This window comes from Idiotropiscis lumnitzeri, chromosome 3 (assembly GCF_059441095.1).
Source record: "Idiotropiscis lumnitzeri isolate Australia: NSW breed Sydney's pygmy pipehorse chromosome 3, RoL_Ilum_1.0, whole genome shotgun sequence".
In the NCBI taxonomy this organism is placed as follows: domain Eukaryota; kingdom Metazoa; phylum Chordata; class Actinopteri; order Syngnathiformes; family Syngnathidae; genus Idiotropiscis; species Idiotropiscis lumnitzeri.
This window is the reverse complement of record NC_142393.1, coordinates 13,900,919-13,921,392: the sequence shown is the minus strand read 5'-3', so window position 1 is coordinate 13,921,392 and position 20,474 is coordinate 13,900,919. Positions and strand designations below refer to the sequence as shown.

General features: G+C 39.8%; 1 protein-coding gene across 2 annotated transcripts in view; it reads left to right on the top strand.

Moving 5' to 3' along the window:
- The window catches only part of mtor (mechanistic target of rapamycin kinase), a 72,055-nt gene that overhangs the window by 40,654 nt on the left and 10,927 nt on the right, over window positions 1–20,474 (top strand). For both annotated transcript variants that reach the window (XM_088289850.1, XM_088289849.1), the window contains exons 31-46: window positions 1,501–1,601; window positions 2,029–2,144; window positions 5,520–5,597; window positions 6,135–6,242; window positions 8,978–9,103; window positions 10,692–10,823; window positions 12,528–12,643; window positions 15,161–15,278; window positions 15,918–16,115; window positions 17,013–17,101; window positions 17,269–17,365; window positions 17,879–17,977; window positions 18,084–18,206; window positions 18,297–18,479; window positions 18,669–18,803; window positions 19,766–19,940. In XM_088289850.1, the coding sequence (XP_088145976.1) occupies window positions 1,501–1,601; window positions 2,029–2,144; window positions 5,520–5,597; window positions 6,135–6,242; window positions 8,978–9,103; window positions 10,692–10,823; window positions 12,528–12,643; window positions 15,161–15,278; window positions 15,918–16,115; window positions 17,013–17,101; window positions 17,269–17,365; window positions 17,879–17,977; window positions 18,084–18,206; window positions 18,297–18,479; window positions 18,669–18,803; window positions 19,766–19,940 (1,994 nt within the window). The remainder of the gene's footprint in view (window positions 1–1,500; window positions 1,602–2,028; window positions 2,145–5,519; window positions 5,598–6,134; window positions 6,243–8,977; window positions 9,104–10,691; window positions 10,824–12,527; window positions 12,644–15,160; window positions 15,279–15,917; window positions 16,116–17,012; window positions 17,102–17,268; window positions 17,366–17,878; window positions 17,978–18,083; window positions 18,207–18,296; window positions 18,480–18,668; window positions 18,804–19,765; window positions 19,941–20,474) is intronic.

Below are 20,474 nucleotides of genomic sequence, written 5' to 3'. Positions count from 1 at the left end.
CTTACAAGTTGGAGAGGAAGATCCATTACATAGATAACATGTAATCTAGGCCCAATTAAGAAAAGCTTACACAACCATTTTCTGCTGGTATGAAACTTAATATGGAACTTAAAACACATGCCACTGTGGTAACAGTGACACAAACAGCTTTATTTTGCTTTTTTTTTTTTTTTTTAATCTTTTGTTCTGTCACATATTCTTTTTCAAACTGAAACTATTAGTTGCTTCAAACACAATGTGCATGTTCGCGTGAAAAGAGCCAATTTATAAGTTGCCCGTCTCCACGTTTATTCCTAATCCAGGAATAGATCATTAGATAAAGATGTACTATTATCGTATGCTACTATCGTCACGTTACAAGACATTTTGTTTCTTATCGATCAAAACAAACACAATGTCAGGAAAAAACACATTTTCAGAATATATACATATGTTAGAATGTTTGGGAAGTTTCTTCAGCAACATTCTGAAATTTTTCCAATGTTTCCAACACAAAAAAAAGAAAGAAATGCCATTTTTCCAATGTCTTGGGCACTGAAAAAAAAGAAAGAATGCACTGTAAAATACATGAAGGCTAATTTCACAGTCAACGTTGGGAAATCTTGACATATCCGTGGAGCAAAATACAGTTTGTTGCTCATTCCCCATACCACAATCATCACTGATTACCAAATTATTTTTTTTGTGAATATCCTACTATATAGTGTAGTCAAGTCATGGAAGAAAAATGTTTTGTGGACTGTACTGCAATAGCTGCGGTCATTTGTTAGCTAAGATACTTTATTGGGCTGTTTTTGAAAGTTACTTTCATCTGAAATGTTGCTTTTTAAAGAACAATATAGGAATGAAAAATTGTAATTTTTCTCCCAAGTGTCATTATTTTCCTATTAAATGTGATGTGCGTGTGCGTGTGTGTATATGTGTACGCCATGAAGTAAATCATTGTCAGTTCATATTTAAATTTTAAAAGTAATTTGTCAGGGTGAACCATGTGACAAATACATCAAATTTGTGTGGATCTCCGCTAAAATAAAATGGGTTCTTCCTTGGCCCTTTTTCCCACTCCTCGACTAATCTTTGTTAGGACGTAACTTGGCAGCCCTCCACCATGACTGAGCAGTCCAATTTAACGGTCGTGATGTGTCTTAAATTTGTCATTGAGATTTATACACTCTTCACAGCGAAATTGAGGAAAATTGTTGCAGTGCTAGATCTGGAGCCACGCTAAAATTTCATATTAATATATGATGGATGTGACAAACTTGCCACTGCAAAAATTCTGTTAAAGCAACCTCATTGAGTGGGTCTTTAGATTGTCACTCAAGTCTTTTTCTGTACAAACATTTGCAGCATACCTGCACCCCCCCCCCACCTCCCTTTCTCCATTTTCCAAATTGTGTTGATGTTGGAGGCATTAAGAATTTTGACATCCCGCTCTGTTTTTCTTGTATATGCACAATTGTAGCCCATGCTGATTTTTATCTGATTTTTTTTTTTCAGGGGTCAGTTACACCAGCAGTGCTGTGAGGAGTGGACTCTTGTCAGTGAAGAAACCCAGGCCAAGATGGCTCGTATGGCTGCTGCGGCCGCTTGGGGACTAGGTAACTGGCATACCTTTCAATCTCATGCACATAAACTCAGCAAAATTAATTTAATGAGGAGCAGTTTTTGTAAATTGCACACATTTCGAGCCGCAGACATTTCGGCAACTGGGTGACTTAACGATGCAATGGGTGGCACTGAGATATAAACATTCGCCTCGCGTAACTTGGAAGTGGCCAACCACAACATTTTAATAATATCATGCATCATAGTGGAGGAAAAACGTGCCAGTCACGAGCATCCCTTGAGATTTGTGGTCTGTGGCTTTGCCTTGAACCAGTAAAGTTGTCTATAAGAAGACTATCCTTACTGCGTATTATTTACAAGTCATGTTTGGTGTCCTTGTGGCCTAAATAAAGGGCAGCTCAGGTGAACCAATCATCGCATCCTCGAGCATTTATTTTTATTTGATTGTTTTTCCTTCAGGACACTGGGACAGCATGGAGGAATACACATGTATGATCCCACGAGACACACATGATGGTGCCTTCTACAGGGCCGTGCTAGCCCTGCATCAGGACTTGTTCTCATTGGCCCAGCAGGTATGTTATGTCATCGTATTTGAAATACACACAGTGGAGTGAACTTCCACCCCCCGTTTACAGTGCACTGCATTAAGACTGTATTTTTAGAAATCCTAAAGACATGCCATGGGAATGCACAATGGCCTCACAGTTTCTGGAATTTCCATTAGTTTTTTGAGCAAGCCACTGAAAGTTTACCTCCTTGGACAAATGACCCTAAAGGAATAAAAATGTGTATGTATATTCCAGATGCTAATTCCCTCATTGCCTCATTAAGTTCACATGTTTTTATTTTTTTTTTTAATTTTTATAATGTGATACCTATATGGTGTTGAAATGTTATGTAACTTGCCTTTGTAGCATTAAATCACAGTTTCACAATCAAAGGCTGTTCCTGTCTGCAGGGCGTGGTGGAAGATAAGATACAAAGAGTCTTCTTTTTGCCGTGCATTAGAACAACAGCTTACTGTACAAAAATTGAAAACACATATCCACTAGGAGTAAAATGAGAATGAAGAGGCTGCAGTGTTGCAGCTGACCAGTGGGCGGTTTGGTGCGCGACCAAATGCAGGAGGCTCCTGTTTGCCAAAACACAAATCAACCAGAAGCTCATAAAGCGTCAAAGCCATGGACAATAACAAGAAATCTTCCCGTTCCTGACATTTTTCATGATGCCCTGTCTTAAAATGGCAACTGTGTAGAAAATGCATTTTATCTGTAGTTCCGAATCAATCCGATTCATACCGTGTTAAGTATGCTTCATAATGTGTTAAGTAAAATAAGTATATTTGGAGTCTGCCCTCACCTAAAACCACCCGGTCAAATAATCTGATAAAAGGCCCGTTAATTAAGTAAGTGTAACTTAGCTGACTGCGTTGTTGTTCCTTTTAGTCACCCATCACATCAGCGTGCATCAAGTTGTGACTTTATCTACTTGTCGACGTTTGATCCAAGCATAGAAAGGCCTGTTTGAACACTAAGCCAGGGCCGTATTGTGCTGCCTTTGATTACATTTTTGCGTAAACACAACTTTAAATTCTGCTGTCTATCAAGCATTTCACATGAAACTTGGTAAATAATACAACTCTATGCATGTATTTGTAGTATCTTGAACCTGCAGCCTTCCAGCCCCTACCTCCATGTCCTTAGAGACAAGTCTTCGATGCAAATGAGATGAGCTCATTGGAATTGATTGCCAGCAGTTTTTATGAATACAAACTTCACCATTGACACCTGTTCCTCCACTTTCCTGGGATTCATCCACTACGTCCCCTTATCACTACAAACCCCCCCAGACTTGCTCTCTGTGCTCCCTGCCTCACCGCCTCAAAGGCAGAGATTAGAACCAGGTGTGGCCTATAGGATGTGGCGTCAGATAACTTTTTACTCATACTGACACGAGGCCTTTCAAAATGAATAATGAGCAATGAAAAGCAGATGCAGCACGGGTGAAAGATGAAATGTCAACATGAGCTCAGTCTAGTCTTCCGGTTGCGGTTCTTAATCCTCACACTTAAATTCGTTTGATTTCATATGGGCTGGTTGTTTTGCCGCTCAAGCAGACATGTGCTCGCCGAATCCCAGAGGGCTTCTGTGTCTGGGAGTAGTTTGAGGTGGCTTTGTAAATGGTCTGTTCCAGAAGTGATGCATAGCCACAGCAATCCCAGGGAAGCAGTCTTCTGTAACAATACTGATGATATAAGTGGACCTCTACCATGTATTTGTTTAATGTATATATGTTTTTAACCTTTCCCGAGACAGACTTTACTTTATTTCTTTGTGTTGCATTCAAGCCAGACACTGCATTTATCAGGAGCCGTCTGGGCTGCACAAGTCCAGTGAGGTTGGGAAGAAAAATCCTCACTGTCACCTTTTCACCATTTCCCTCTCACATCTCTCTTCTTGCTGTGCATGCCTGCACAGGTGTTTTGGCACACCAGTCTTTCCTTCACTACCTCTGAAAAATAATTGCTGGTAGTTGGTCTCAAACAGCTGTTTGCCCTGGCTTGTGAGGACTTCCTCAGTCAACGGCCATCATTTTACCCGTTTTTCTAATGACAGCGCCACAAAACTTTTACAGACAACAAAGGACTATTTAATACAAAGGAATGCTATGCTTTGGGCATGACCATCTTTTGAATACTACACATCTTAAAAGATGCCCTTTTTTCATCCCGCTACAATTGTTCACACATTCTCTTATTCTGCAATCTGGAGCTTGTACTCAGCAAGACACAGCATATTTTTTTGCTTTTCCTGTCTGATCAGTGTTTAGGACCGCAACAGCATTGGCTGCCTCCCTGTATACTGAAACCAATTATGAGTCTAAACTCGGATTTGCGGATGCAGCAAAAGAAAATAGCTTGTGAGCACGTAAAAAATATATACTTCCATAATGAACTGTGGATAGGTGTCATAAATCCTTTATTAACTGTAAAGTAAATGTTTGATAAAATTTTGACATAAACTGTCATGCAAACATGACAAGTGTAAAAATAAATTAACCATACATCAAGGTTTAAAACCAGTAACTCGATGTCTAACAACGCTAAATACAAATGTGGTTCATGTAACTGATCCATATGAACAATCAATTAACCACTATTAAAACATTAAACCCTTAAATTTTACATGTTGGAATTTTACTAGTAACTGAATGACAGTTTGCCCACTTTATAACACTTGATTTACAGTTAAAATCCTATCCTAAAATCCTCTTAAGTATATTTCAATTAAGATATTAACTGATTGTTAAATGAATTGCTTTGGGAAAATTTAATTATTCTTGTTTAATTAGTTAATTGAAAAAGTAGTGCAAGACTGTAAATTATTTCCACTGGAGGGTGAAACAAAGTTAGTATTTTTCATTTACTCTTACATTTCTATTTTATGAACATCACATGTTAAGGTTGTTTCTTATTTCAGATAAGTTTCACACACCAAGTTAATCCTTTGTGCTCACTGGGTTGAGGTCTTGCAAAATAGGGACATCATGCGGAGCAGTGGTTGGAACTCAGATCTGTTGTCCATATTCCTCATAAGCAATTACATTATTTATTTATTTATTTTTACGCAACATGGGTGGTCAAGTGTGGATTGCCTTCAACAGTCCATTTTGAACAATTCATCAAGCTGCTTTGATGTATGCACTGGCCGAAGTAAGTCGCATTCCTCTGTCACTGTTGGCAATGGTTGCGAACAAACTTTTGAATTAATTCAGAATTCCGTTTGTAGACAAACATGAGGCAGGCTTACTTTTCAGTGACCCTGCAGATCAAAGAACATATTTTCTGATTTAAAACTATTATTACAAACCAGAAGGGTGCATTCTTGTGCGTGTGACAACATTGTTGTCAATATCCAATCTGTAATTATATTTTATTTGTCTTGCAGTGCATCGACAAAGCAAGAGACCTCCTTGATGCTGAACTGACAGCCATGGCTGGAGAGAGCTACAGTCGAGCCTATGGGGTAAATTCAAATACATTTTATATTTATTGCAAATTCTATGAATTTCTGTTGGCATGTGAAAGGGCGACTATGAGGTATGTCAAAAGTTTTGAATTGTTAATCTTTTATTTTATTTTTTACTCTTTATGATGCAGGTTGACCGCACATCCCTGGCATATATTTCTCAACTTTGTACCTATTGTTGAGATTTGCCTATTTGCAATAAGTGCCGCTCTTAAAAAAAAAAAAGAAAGAAAATTCAAAGCAAACTCTGAGGCAATCCTTAAATGCTTGCTGATCTGAGGTCAGCAACTCTCAAGTTCTTTGTGACTTAAAGACCTAGTTTTCCACACACTTTTTTTGTTGCATACCATACAGTTTCTGTAGAAATTGCACACTCTCCTGTGTATTTCCAAAAAGGTGACTTGTGAGGAACTCGTAATGACCATGTTCTTGCGACAGCCACACGTTCCCTTTTCTTTTGTACCGTACACGCTTGGCATAGTGTCCCCATAAATTGAAATAAAATCCTAACAAATGTGTTCTTGTGTTTCCCAGGCAATGGTGTCGTGCCAGATGCTGTCAGAGCTGGAGGAGGTGATCCAGTACAAGCTCGTGCCAGAGAGGAGGGACATCATTAGGGAAACCTGGTGGGAGAGGCTTCAGGTAACCTCAGCCTTTCAACTTGCTGTATGGAGGTGCATACAGACATGAGCTCGCGTGTGAAAGCGCAAATGCAGCTTAAAGCAGATGTAAAGGATAGTATTGCTCAAGGGCGGCATTGGATACCAAACATTGTGCAAGGATACACGAGTAGTTTCCCAGCAAAGCTTTCTAGTCTGTCAGGAAGAATGGAAAGCTCCTCTGCCTCTGAATCTAACTTTTGCAGAACAAGTTCACTTGATTTTTTTTTCTCCTGGATCTTTGTGTGTGGGCTCCTCTCCATAGGTGTACTAGTTTTAAATACTATAACATTGATATTAAAAAAAGAAATAAATTCTATCATGATTATTCCTATTAAAGCTGCACTCCGCAGGATTTTGACCCAAAATAATTTCACAATAGCCTTTTTATTTGATTTATTTATAACTCACATATATTATAAATAGCAGAGTAACCCTTAACCTGTTCACAATGAGTTAATTCTTGTAAGCCTCTGGAAGATAATTTTCAGAATTGAATCGGGTTCGAATTTCCCGCTCTCTTTCTGTGGAAGTGACATCATGTGCGTTCTCGTCGTTGTCTCACAGAGTCACGACGAGAAGCTATTATTTTGCCGTAATGCATTATACATCTGCTAGATCTTGCAGAGTAGTTGAAAGTGCCTTCCTGCTGACATGCGGTGCGAACACTGATGACATGGCGGCAAACGGTGAGCCGCTAGTTTACAAAAGAGGCATAATCTTGCCAATAATTTGGAATTGTTTTGGGTTTGCATTGTCAGACAATGAGCAAAAATAAGTCAGTTGCAAATTACGATCAAAGGCTCTCATAAAGAAAGGGCATTGCGCGACTAAATTATTTCAACATTTTCAAGTTGCTCTGTACGTGACTTGGAAGAACACAGACGGACGGGAGCCCGAAAACTCCTGCTGACAAACAGACATGCTGAATCCTTTTCACATTGTTTTGTGCATGACAGAAGGAGCTTTGTGAGGGCAGTCACTGTGTCGTTCACGTGGAACATTTCCCAAAGACACATGGTGCCCATATATATGTGAGAAAAGTCAACACACTTCAATAGCGGAATTAAATTAACTCCCCGCCGTTATGTTTTACCTGTAACCTAGAGAAGAAATGCCTCTCAGTCCGCGCAAGTGCATCAGAGAGCGTTCTCAGTGTCACTGGTGACGTAACTTGTAACAGGGGGATGCTCAAGCTTCATATTGTGGACGGGGTTCTTTTCCTTGCCAAAAACATGCACACCAGTACCGAGAGTGCTACAGTATATCTGGTAAATGGCATTTTGTTTATACTTTAGTGGGGGGGGGGGGTATAAATGTTCAGTTTGTTTTCACATAGTCTGTAAAGAAAAAAAATGTCCTGAGGAAAAATAAAAGCCGGTGTTTTGTTTTGGTATTAAAATTTTTTTTTTAAAAATCCCAGAAGAGAAACTTTCAATAGAGTTATTGCTTGTTACTTTTTAGATTTATTTAAGTAAGGGAAATTATTAATTGAAAATTAGATTTTTTTTTTTGGGTGGGAGGAGGAGATTATATTTTAAGGCCCAATAATAATTTGCATTTGTCTTTATGAATGCCATTAATTGTTCCGATTCTTATCTGTAAATCGCCCAAAGTTCCAAACTTCCTTTTACCTGTTGAGGTGGTTGAATTTATTGTGGCTAAAAAGTGTTTAATTTATAATCTTACTATGTCATCCCATGTGATATTTTGACCCATTGTCTTTTTTTCATTTTGTATTTAAAAACCGGCATTGTGAGTGTCTGCGTTTCCTTTCTCATATTTGATAAAGGAATAATTACATAAGTGGAAGTTTGACTTTGTTGACAAAAGCTTGCTGGTCGTCTCGCCAATACACCTCCAAATGAAAAGCGATTTGTTTCATCCCGATCCATCCATTTTCTTCTCACGGTTTGGAATGGCACCTGGCAAATTCCTTTCTGTGACTTTTCAAAGCTTTCAGACTTGACAGTTGGAAAGCAAGTATTTCCAGACACACGGAATTCCTGCCGCAGTAAAATGAAGGTACTCTTGATCAGACTGACTTTTTTTTTTCCCCCCAATCATAAAAATTGAGATTTGCTTTGGGATCCTGTGATGGCCGTGCGGAGCAAAACACGCTGACCTTATAATGCTAACACCAGAGTTGTAGGAACTGACAGCCTTTTTTCCTGTCATAATAATTAATTTGGACTGACCTCACCCATCTGTCAACGAGTCTCTGTCTTACTCCTCGACTACGCTTTGTCTTTCTAAGTAGCATGTGCCTTCTTAACCTGTAGGCGACTATCGTGCATTACTGTTTTTCCAGACATTTCTTTCTGTCAAGTTGCCTCAAAATTGTAAAAATTGAGATCCCCTCAGAAACCTTTACGCAACAAGGTTTTTGCCCATCTCTAAGATGAATTGAAATATTGTCATCACTTTATTGCACGACTTAAGATATTCAGTTACACTATTTTGCTCGTTCATGCAAAAAGAATTTAGAATATTGCCTCCCTTCATGTAAATCATGTCCGAGCAGAGGATGCCAGCGATTAGTTCTTGAAAACACATAAAAGACGACCTATATGTCTGTTTTTTACTCTGGCACGCGGAACTAGTCATGTGTGGTAGTGTTGATAAAGGCAATATTAGCATCCAGGGCTTTCACTACATAGCTTTAAAGACGGTATTTCATTTGTGCTTTTTTGCTCGTGTGTGTTTTTTTTCTCTCAGGGTTGTCAGCGTATTGTGGAGGACTGGCAAAGGATCTTAATGGTCAGGTCACTGGTGATCAGCCCGCATGAGGATATGAGGACGTGGTTGAAATACGCCAGCCTCTGTGGCAAGAGTGGACGTCTGGTAAGCAGCCACGTCGTTCGCTCTTGTGTATTCACATTCAATATAAAAAGTGTAGCTTTATTTGCCACTCTGGTCGGTCGTCACATGATCAGTAAATACAAAGGAGTCAATTACTGTACATCCTGACTTCTGTTGCCAACTTGTGAAGGTTTTTTTTTTCCCTTTACCAGGGAAAGAATTCTTCGGTCATCTCCCACAGTCATTTCCTGTGGTCTTCCGGGTCTTTTGGTTTTGCTTAGCTCTCCGATGCATTCTTTTTTTTTTTTTTTAAAGAACTTTCCAAGCTGTTGAATTGTCCTTCTTTTTGGGCAGCTGTATAGCAGGATTTTTGTTTTTCAGCATCATGATTTCTTGCATCACAGATAATCAGAGTTCTTCGGATCTGAGCAAGTTGACAGCAAAATTTTCAAATGCCTATAGTACGCTTGATTTGAAATATACTACTGGGATAATAAGGAAATAACACACACATGGCAATGGTGCATTTGAGCATACAATTGTCCCATTTCGTTTGGTAGTGTGGGTGCGAGGCATTAATTCCGACACTGTTTGCTTGATTTGCATTTAAATCCCCTCCTATCTTCAGTTAAAACAGAGCTTTTTTTTGTTTATTTCAAATCCATGGTGGTGGTGTTTAGGGCCTGAAAGATCACAATTGTGTTGGACGTGATTGAATCTGAACTAGGCACATGAAACAAACTCACTTGTTCCATGGAGTGGAAATTTGTGCTAGATTGGCTACTTGTTATCAAACTTGTAATAATTGGCGTTTGGCCCATTAATTAATCTTTTAAATAACAGAAATAACTCAGCCTGCTACATACCCCCCTGCCCACCACACACACACCACGATAACATTGACACATATTCATTAAATTGCTTAATATTTGTGTTTTACTTTACTCATTCGCTGCCATTGACGGATATTGACGCCCAAAAGTACATTCATTTTTGGGCTGGCACTGAATGAGTTTTCATTTCTGCCCAATTTTGTATGATCATGTGGAACTTGATAGGAATGCTTGATTTTCTTTCATCTGCTATCCCAAACACAAACGTGAAGTCTGCATTTGACGGAATCAATCTTTTTGGAACCTTGATCAAGTGGCAAGGGGCCCTTAAGCTGTGTTTAAAAACAGCATTTGTGGCTCTTCTCTTTTCAAGTAATTTTCCATCTTTCATCTCAGTGTTACTGTCACTGGTTGCAAAGCATTGCAGACAATCAGCACACATAAGACACAACATGCTTGAATGACTAACTGTGATGTAACTGAAAGTGAAAGCAATGGCAAGCGTAACGGGGAATATAAATACGGTGTTGGAAAAAATTACCCTGCTAAGACTGTTCCATTTTCTCCTTTTTTACCTTCTTTGCTTCCCAAAAGCTTCCTAATAACTTATTCATGCCCACTTCTCAAAATACGTGCCATATCTGTTATATAATGAATGTCTGTAAGGTCTCAACGTCTTTATGTTTTTCTAAAATGACAAGGGGTCATCGTGTCTGCTTTTATGGTCTAGAAACTTGCTCTTCATCGTACTGTGACGCATTTGCCCATCTTTGACTTTGTCACTCCGCTCCCTCCAGGCGTTGGCTCATAAGACCCTGGTGCTCCTTTTGGGTGTCGACCCCTCCAAGCAACTTGATCACCCGCTGCCCACAGCCCACCCACATGTCACCTATGCCTACATGAAGTATATGTGGAAGAGTGCTCGCAAGGTAAGCGCAAACAAGCTCTCTTTGTGATCACCCTTCTTGATGGAAGTACACTAATGCAAAAAAGTAGGAAGTTTCAATCTATCAGTCTTGCGACCACTTCATGTTATTTCTGCACATCCTGTCTGAGCCCAGCCGGTTTGACTCTGCATGTCGGCCTGAGGCCGCAGACAATTATATTTCCATCACAACTGTATCCCACCATAAAGACAGCCGGTAACATTAGACGTGCATGAGTCAGTCATTCAAGAGCAGCGGGTTTATGATTTATGGCTTTAAAGTTGGATTAAAAAACATTTTGTTTCCAATAAATTCCTTGCAATTAAAATCCTCAGGGGAAACTTTGAATCAGGGGAGAGTTGAGACTAGTTTTTTCATGTCATTTCAAAGCAAGCACTAAACTAAGACTCATGAGTAATTGTTTTCAATTTGCAAATGAAAAGATATTTGGAATTGAAAAAAATGTAGTTTGGTGTACTCGAGCAACACAGATGTCAAATTCATTTTTGCTTTGGGTCACGTAGTTACGGTTTCCTCCAGTTTTGACTTTGAAACCATATAAACGTTTAATAGCCTCATCATATTATTTACATGTGGAAACTACTTTTATTATCTGAAGTCAAGGATAGTTTTCAATACTGCTGTTGGAGATATTCAATAGTAAAAAGAACATGTTGTTTATTACAAGGAGTCTGCATCTCTCTACAAAAGCTGATTTGATACAATTCAAGGACGTAACAATTTTAAAATGTAACAATTTGGTCCAATTCAGCGGGACTTAATTCCATATGGCACAGCTGTATCTTTTGCCATGTTTATTAATATGCAACAACATGTGAAAGCTCCCCAAAAACTAAACTAGTCAAGTTAATTCATTTCAAAGAAACAACTAATCCTGAGCAACGTCACACAGAATTTTATTTCTCTTGTGTGTATTTCTCAAAAAAAGACGATTCCATAAGTGTCTTGATGCATTTTACATACTTCTCTTTGTATCGTGTGAATAACTTGCGACGAGTGTAGGGTGCATATTGCCTCTCGATCAACGTGAGCTGAAACAGGGCCTGCTAAATGAAGAGGGCAGTAAAATAAATGTATGGCCGCTTGTTGCCAACATAAGATAGCTGAGTTTCTAAAGAAATATTACAATTCATTTCCCATTGTTTTTCATCCTGCTGTCTGCCGCTGTGCTCGTACATATGTACAAAATGTTTGTTCCTCCCAAAACCTACCAAATTTTACTTGCATCCTCGGTTCAGAAAGCATTGAAAGATTAACTGTGTTGTTACTTGCCTGCGTCTTTGGTTTATTGCCTTTTTGCGACTACGCCTCAAAAAGGTATGAGAAAAGATGATTGTTTTTTTTCTCATTGAAAGCACTTGGGTGTTTTGTTTTCCTATTTACTAGTTACAGTGGTGAACGTATGCACTGTTGTGACACAGAGTATTTTACTGTTTTGAAGTTTTAATCCAGAGTAGATGCAATCATGAAGTCACTTTTACAATTGAAAGGTGCTTAGGATTATTTGTCTGTGCAGTCGACCGGCATTTTCACAGTTTACTTGCTGCGTGTGCAATCAAAATGAATTCTTAACTTTGTTTCAGCCTTTCCCTTATCTTTCTCTGTTTGATTCAGAGTGACACTCAAAGGCCAGAAAGCCCACCACTCAACATTTCTCTCTGAAATGCTCATTTTGTGTCTCTTCAGATTGATGCCTTCCAGCACATGCAGCATTTTGTGCAAGGGATGCAGCAGCAAGCCCAACATGCTATTGCGGCAGAAGACCAAAAACACAAACAGGAGCTTCACAAACTGATGGCAAGGTTTGTCCCCTTAAAAAAAAAAAAAAGCTTTCAAATTCTATACAAAATTTCTAATCTAGTTCTTGCTGTTTGACTGGCTTGACGTTTGGTTTATGTGAACTGCATTTATGGAAAAGTTGTTCAGGAAGCATTCTTGCGATAGTAACTGTTCAACTCATTTGAGTCGGTTTCCTTTTTTTGTCATGACAATGTCTGTCTGCATTATTAATGCTATATGATGTGCCAGCTGTCATACAGCCACTCAGCCGAATGCCCAACTTTTCATGCTAATTGAAGGAAAATGTAGCCTTGTCTTTTTTTTTTCCCCCTTTTTTAAAAAGCACCTTAATGTTCATTCCCAGGATCTTTTTCAAGGTGAGCCAGTGACTAAATAATAAACGTGTGAAGTGCAAAATTAGCCTTCTTACGCACTCTGTCACACACACGGCTACTCATCAGCAACCAAATCGTGGCACCATGCCGTCAAATGTCATAGATGCGGTGTGCTTCCTCCACAACGCTGCCGGTTTTTCACCTTCACGCCTCCCACTGAATGCTTGACTGACAGCTCTGGCACAAAGGTGCTGCTCACTGTGGGAAACCATGCACAGCATGAAATCTTTAACAAAATGTTGTCAGCTTAACTGCAGCTTATCAAAGCCTGACATTCCCATGACTTCCTCTGTTGTCAGACGCTGATTACAAAGATTCGATACTGATTTATAGTCATGGAAAAAGGAGCTCGCAAACCTGATCTGAATATTACCTTAGATAGCGATATAGTTCCATTCGTAATTTTCCCACAAATCGTAAATGAAGTTCTGCACTGCGATATTGGAGTAATAATAATAATACATTTTAATTGTAGGCGCCTTTCAATTCACTGTACAACATAATTAAAAATCAGTACACTGTAATAACAAAACGTAAAACATCAATTAAAATGGCAAATGATTTGGGCAACATTAAAGTGAATAAGCAGTCTCCTATATGTGTGTGTCTATGTTTATATTAATATAAAACACTATTTTAACAAGTTACCACACGTATGGTGAAGCTGTATCCCTATTTTGTTATATTCAAGGAAAAGCACAAAAAAAAAGAAAATCCCGTGCATCCATAATTCTTTGATGACTAAACACGCATATTGAGTGATGGTGAACGTAATAATAATTGGTTGATCTAATTCTCAACATTTGGATTTTGGGGGCGTTCAAGTTAGCGAGACCTGTGGTCCCAAACCACCGGACTGCTGTGGGCCGCTTTGAACCGGGCTGCACTGGGCCACACAGATGAGAAAAAAATAAATAAAATAACTGTTGTGGACCAATCATATAGTTTATTTAACTTGGGTTGGAAATTGATTTTGCACAGTTTGCAAACTTAAAGTGGTTTAAAATGAGCTGTCAAATCATCTATTATCCTCTTTAAGTAGCTCAACACAATTAGAGTAGAGGGATGAGGAATGTATGTGTGTGACAACAACAGCATCTTGTCAGACAAGGTCCGGCTTCTTCCAGACAAGCTGACACAGTCTAAAGATTAGCGGTCCAATTTGCGGCATGGGGCACACCTGGATGGCTCGACACACTGTGTCCGCACAATCACTGGGACATTCTTCCGCATCTTGTGTGACTAAGCTTTGTCACCTGGCGTCACCTGTACAAATGACACACAGTTCTGACCTCCTCCAAAATCCAGCCCCCCCCCCACTGCTATTTTCCCAAAAGTCAACCTGTTAGACATTTTCTACAGTTTTAGGAAACTGTGAAGCTGGAGTGCCTGCTCACATGGAAAAGTGCTCAAGAGAAATTACATAATCTCCTTAAAAACAATTTAGTTTAGGTATTCTGCAAATGGGCCTTAGACTGTTGCCCTCTTGATGGAAGGGATGACAACACCATGTGTACCAAGTGCTCACTTTGATTCAACATGTGTGAGCGTTTTATTCAGCAGTTTGCTTGTGAGCGTCTTACCATCCAGAGCTTGACGGATGAAGTGGAATGCAGCAGAGTTCCCTGTAACTGAAGAAAAAGTCGTTTGGATAATTAAGCAGATCCTCTGGATGTACTCCCAGAACCTTTCGTCACATATGTGAACTTTTTATTAGTGATAGATTTGAAATATGGGCCCTTGCTTCCCCCAAAGTCAAAACAAAATTGACTCTTTTTATTTTTGATCGGCTGTCCTAATTACTCTGAATGTGACTTATTACGTGTGTTTTAAAAGCGGGGACATCATAATCATCATTCTATTTCTCAGCGGGACCGTTTTACTGCTCCTGCGGTCATGTAATAGAGTGGATCGAGAATTTGTACGTGTCCCTTGTTAAAATAGCAACAGGAGACCCTGAATCATCATTCCTTTTAGAGCATTCAGAGCAGTTTAGTGAATGAATTTGTTATTGCAGATCAGGGCTGACCTCCTGCTCGCTACAATTTGGCGTTTTTGCTTAAAAGCATGTAGTTTAAAATGAGCATGGCTTGTTTTCTTTTTTGAATTTCTTTCTGTGAGCTTTATTTTTCTTCTTTTGCACAGATGCTTCCTGAAGCTGGGAGAGTGGCAGCTTAGTCTGCAGGGCATCAATGAGAGCACCATCCCTAAGGTCTTGCAGTATTACAGCCATTCCACCGAGCACGACCGCAACTGGTACAAGGTCAGCCCCACCGCTGCGAACGCTTCACTTTCAACCTCTCTGGCCACAGTAAAAATAAATTTAAAAAATCCTAGCTATGTAGTTTGAGCTGCTTCTTCTTATTCCACACAAGATTCTTCAATGTGATTTTTTTTTTAAAGAGGTTGTCCTCACAAGAGAGAGTCTCCATTTTGAATGCCTTTCAACAAACACGCCTCCTAAAAACGATGTTTAGATTCAGTCGGTGCATGGCCCATTTGTATAGATCAGTGAGTGGTTATATTTAAAGTGTCAAAAATTTCACAAAATTGAGGTGCTTGGAATAAGACCGTTTTTTTTTGGGGGGGGGGGGGGGGGGGGCGGGGGGTTGTTTTGGGTCCAATCCAGTGCTTTAGGCTACAGGGATGTTTGCATTTTATACTCAGCTAGCCAGCTTCCGACCATCTGTCCACGCCAACTCCCTTAAGCTTTTAACCTTTTAATAGGTGGTTGCATAACCCAGCAAACATCACACTCACTTACACGTTTGGATCACCACCCGAAGACTTTTTGTCCCACCCTAAACTGGAAAAATTACCTCATGAGCCATCACCCCCGTTGAAGTCATTTCCAGTTGTTGCCCCCTTCCTTTTTTGCCCAATTTGTACCATCTTTTGGCAGGCCTGGCACGCATGGGCTGTAATGAATTTCGAGGCAGTGCTGCACTACAAACACCAGAGTCAGGCTCGAGATGAGAAGAAGAAACTGCGGCATGCCAGTGGTGCCAGTGCCAACAGCGAGGCCAGCAACAGCGACAGTGAGGTTGACAGCAACGACCAGAGTCCTGCTCCCTCGCCGGGACAAAAAAAGGTTAACGAGGTGAGGATGGTGCAGAATGAAGCTCACGTCATTCGCTTTAACAAGAGGGGAGTATTCAAATAGTGACTTAAGATCATACCACAGTCCACTGGACCTGGCGGTCGGGTACACTGGGGAAAGAATAACTTTTGATTCCACATGATTAGAATTTAGTAAACTGACGTCATTTTCGACTTTTTCCCTCAAAAACATTGAAATGTTACTTTCGCACATTTTAATCATGCAAAACCAATGTACATGTCCGAATTAAGTAAATCCAACGGCACCAAATGATTTTTATTTTCAGTCTATGTATAATACTTACAATTTTTGTTCATTGTGTAGAACTGATTATTGATTATATTTTCAGTTCTGCTTTGATCTTTGTCGCGACTGTCTTGTTTGAACATTTTTGGATCAAGATTTGTAAAAATATGCAACCAAATAACACCATTGTGCCACAGATGACAATAAGACTGGCTACTTTTACATCATGTTCACAACCAAATGTGCTTTTTTATGCGAGAAAATGGCCGATAGAATAAGGCCTCGGACCCCAAATCTGCTCCCAAATTAATATTGTTGACAGCTGCAAATCTTCGTTATATAGACCACGGTCTGTAATAGTGATATAGATGGATATGGTGCTTTAGTGAAATGAAATTGTCACAGCAGCAACATTCACACATAAACAGTCTTATAATAATGGAGTACAACTATCAAAGTACAAGCAGTACGGTATTTATCCTCTGTGGTGGACTCCATTACTTCAAACAAGGAATGATTAATTAACAAGATTAATTATTGTTAGATTTTTCTAACGCTCAATCAATGTGAAGATGGCTTATAATAATGGTCGAGTGATAATTCTCGATACAACACCTTCCTAAATGGGTCTTTTTTCTCTCTCTCTCGAAGACATTGCTTCTGTACACGGTTCCTGCTGTTCAAGGCTTCTTCCGCTCCATTTCTTTGTCCAGAGGAAACAACCTGCAAGACACACTCAGGTGAGTCAAATAGCTCAAGTGGCTCATCACAAGATTTATGCGGGTTTAAGAGGACCTCTAGTGGTTGGTTGTTGGGTCTGCAATCACTAGAAGAGCTCTTGTGTCTTCATCCATCCATGGCCTGTCCTGCTCATCCTCACAATCTGTTTTATTATTGTACTTCTTAGGGTTCTGACTTTGTGGTTCGACTATGGCCATTGGCCTGAAGTAAATGAGGCTCTGGTGGAAGGCATCAAGACCATCCAAATAGATACCTGGTTGCAGGTAACACTTGCACACATACTATTGTCATCAATTCATGGCCAGAACAAAAGCTATTGTTTTTTCCAATCAACAATGTATTGTCTGTGCATTAGTTTATCAAATGTTTGTTGGTGTTTCATTAATTATATTAATTATTAGTTACATTAGTGTTTGATTTTGATAATCAGTTGTGAATATACACATTTAGGAAATTCTACCATTTTTTTCGTTTTGGAGCTTTAAACACAAAAAGAAAAAATCACATATAGTCGATCGCCGCTGTTTGCAGAGGGCAGCAACAGAGAATAGTGAAAATCCACATATAATTGCCGGCAATTGAAATGCTATGTGAGGGCATAAAAAGTCTACCGTCATGCTAAACCGATTTGATCTGAACTATATGAGGCATTTGCAAGCAGTTTAATTTCATGTATGAAATGAATTATTTTGTATTTTCTCTGTTGACTCCTCAGCTCAAGTTATTTGTTGTAGGCCACTTACTTATTAGAGCTCTTCTTTGTGTTTGCCATTTAGGTGATCCCACAGCTCATTGCTCGGATTGATACTCCTCGTCCTCTGGTGGGTCGCCTCATCCACCAGTTGCTAACAGACATCGGGCGATATCATCCACAAGTAGGTTTGCACTTCTACTGCTAAATGGGCTCCCCCCCTTTTTTTTCCCTAAAACAATATTTAAAGCAGTAACCATTGATTAACTATAAACCACTCATATCTCCAGGCGTTGATCTACCCACTAACTGTGGCCTCAAAGTCTACCACCACAGCTCGCCACAATGCTGCAAATAAAATCCTGAAAAATATGTGTGAGCACTGCAACACTTTGGTCCAGCAAGCCATCATGGTATGGACGTGATTGTCATTAGACTTAAACTTCTGAATGACAAAAGTGTATTTTTGTGTTATGAGTTATACTTTTGTGACCTTTATCCAGGTTAGTGAGGAGCTCATCCGAGTTGCCATCTTGTGGCATGAGATGTGGCACGAAGGCCTCGAGGAGGCGTCACGTCTCTACTTTGGGGAGCGCAATGTCAAGGGCATGTTTGCTGTGCTGGAACCTCTACATGCCATGATGGAGAGGGGGCCGCAGACCCTGAAAGAGACCTCTTTTAATCAGGTGTGTGTCTGGCAGATGAAATCTGTCCTCTTCATTCTAACACCAGAAAGTCCACCTAGTTCTCTCTTTATGACAAAAAAATTATTAAATAATAATATATAATATAAATAAAGCATTCTTATCTGGGATTATTAATTAAGGTACATTTAAGGACTAAATCTCTTTTTTTGGTTTTAATCCATGTTGAAGGCTTATGGCAGAGACCTGATGGAGGCTCAGGATTGGTGCAGGAAGTACATGCGCTCTGGAAATGTGAAGGACTTGACCCAGGCCTGGGACCTCTATTATCATGTGTTCAGACGCATCTCCAAGCAATTGCCACAGGTAAGCAAAGCTGCACCAATACAAACTTTTTAAAACAAGTTCTGACTTTCTCAGCTTCTGCAGCAAATCAGAGAAAAGACAATTAACAGTGATTATTATTTTGTAAAAAAAAAAAAAAATCCCTTAGCTCATCTGTGACGGGAAAACGTTTCATCAAACAGCTGCGATAATGAAAGTGTAAAAACAGTCTACTGCGCTAAATAGATGACAACTCACGTGAAGTTTGCATTGCGTGTCACATGTAAAATGGCTTTTTTGATTCACATAGTGACTCATAGAAAGAGCAGACCAGAATAGATCACTTCGCATGCAAACATTTAACCAGAGATCCTTAGTCGGAATGACCTAAAATGAATCCAACAGTTTTGACGGGGGGATTTCGCTTGAGTTCACTCACACTGTGCCGTAATGCAGCTCTTCAAGCTGCGACATTATGAAATACTCAGCACAAGACGGCCGTGCTGAGAATGCTACAAGTATATGCCCACAGGGTGTTCACAGAAATAAATCCTCTTTGGGGTATCTCCAAGCTGGTTGAGACAGTGATGAAATGACCTTACATTAGCTTCCAGAACTGTGGCAAGCCTTTAAATAACTCATACGTGCATAAATAAGTATACTGATGTGGTGCCATTTAACCCTCATTTGATTTTGTGATGTATTAAAAAACTTTTCGCAACAATACACTGAACCGCTTTTCCACAAAAGGATTGCAAATGTTAACTAGTGGATAAGACAATTTAAAGACTTCAATGAACCTACCATTCATGTTTTGGGAATGTGAGAGGAAACCGGAGTACCTGCAGAAAACCCACGGATTCACCGGGCTAACATGCAAATCGTGCCGTGAGGGAGACGTGCTAACCTTTGCAGCTTTTTTTATCCCTTCGACACAAAGATTTTCTTCATGTGCTGCATCATCAGCCCGTCTCATTAATTGCTCTCATCCAAATTCTATGCAGCTTACTTCTTTGGAGCTGCAGTATGTTTCCCCAAAATTGCTGATGTGCCGTGACCTGGAACTGGCTGTCCCGGGCACCTATGACCCCAACCAGCCCATCATCCGCATCCAGTCCATCGCGCCCTCCCTGCAGGTCATCACCTCCAAGCAGCGACCGCGTAAACTCACCATTATGGGTAAGGACTGTTGGCCGTTTGCTTTTAGCCCAGTTATCAGGCTAGGAAAACCGGTTTGTGATTTTTGGACTTAACTTTAACTATTAAATTGCATAATGGATTGGTTGACGTGAGCAGTTGAAAGTTTCCATTCACGCATAAACCAGAAATCGTCCCTAATACAAATTTTTGACAAGTCTTTCATGGCCTAAACAAATAAGTTACGCTTTCCCATTTGCAATACTATATGGTATGAAATACAACACTGAAAAGCCGTTACAAATGGCACGCCACCGTAAAGTCACCTTGTCTCAAAGCCAAATCACGGCGCTATTAATCACAAATGGTTCACTTTACCTCCCACTTTCCACCGGGCAGTGTCGTACCCTGTTCTCATGTTTTGCCATCAGTGATACACAACATGGGCTGTAAAAGATGAAAGGTAATAAATCAACTGACCACTCGAGCAAGACATCAGATTAAGACCCGTCACCCACTACTGGGCTTCTAGATTTACTGTCAGACCTCTCTGGCGACGGGAAATGCGTTTTGTTG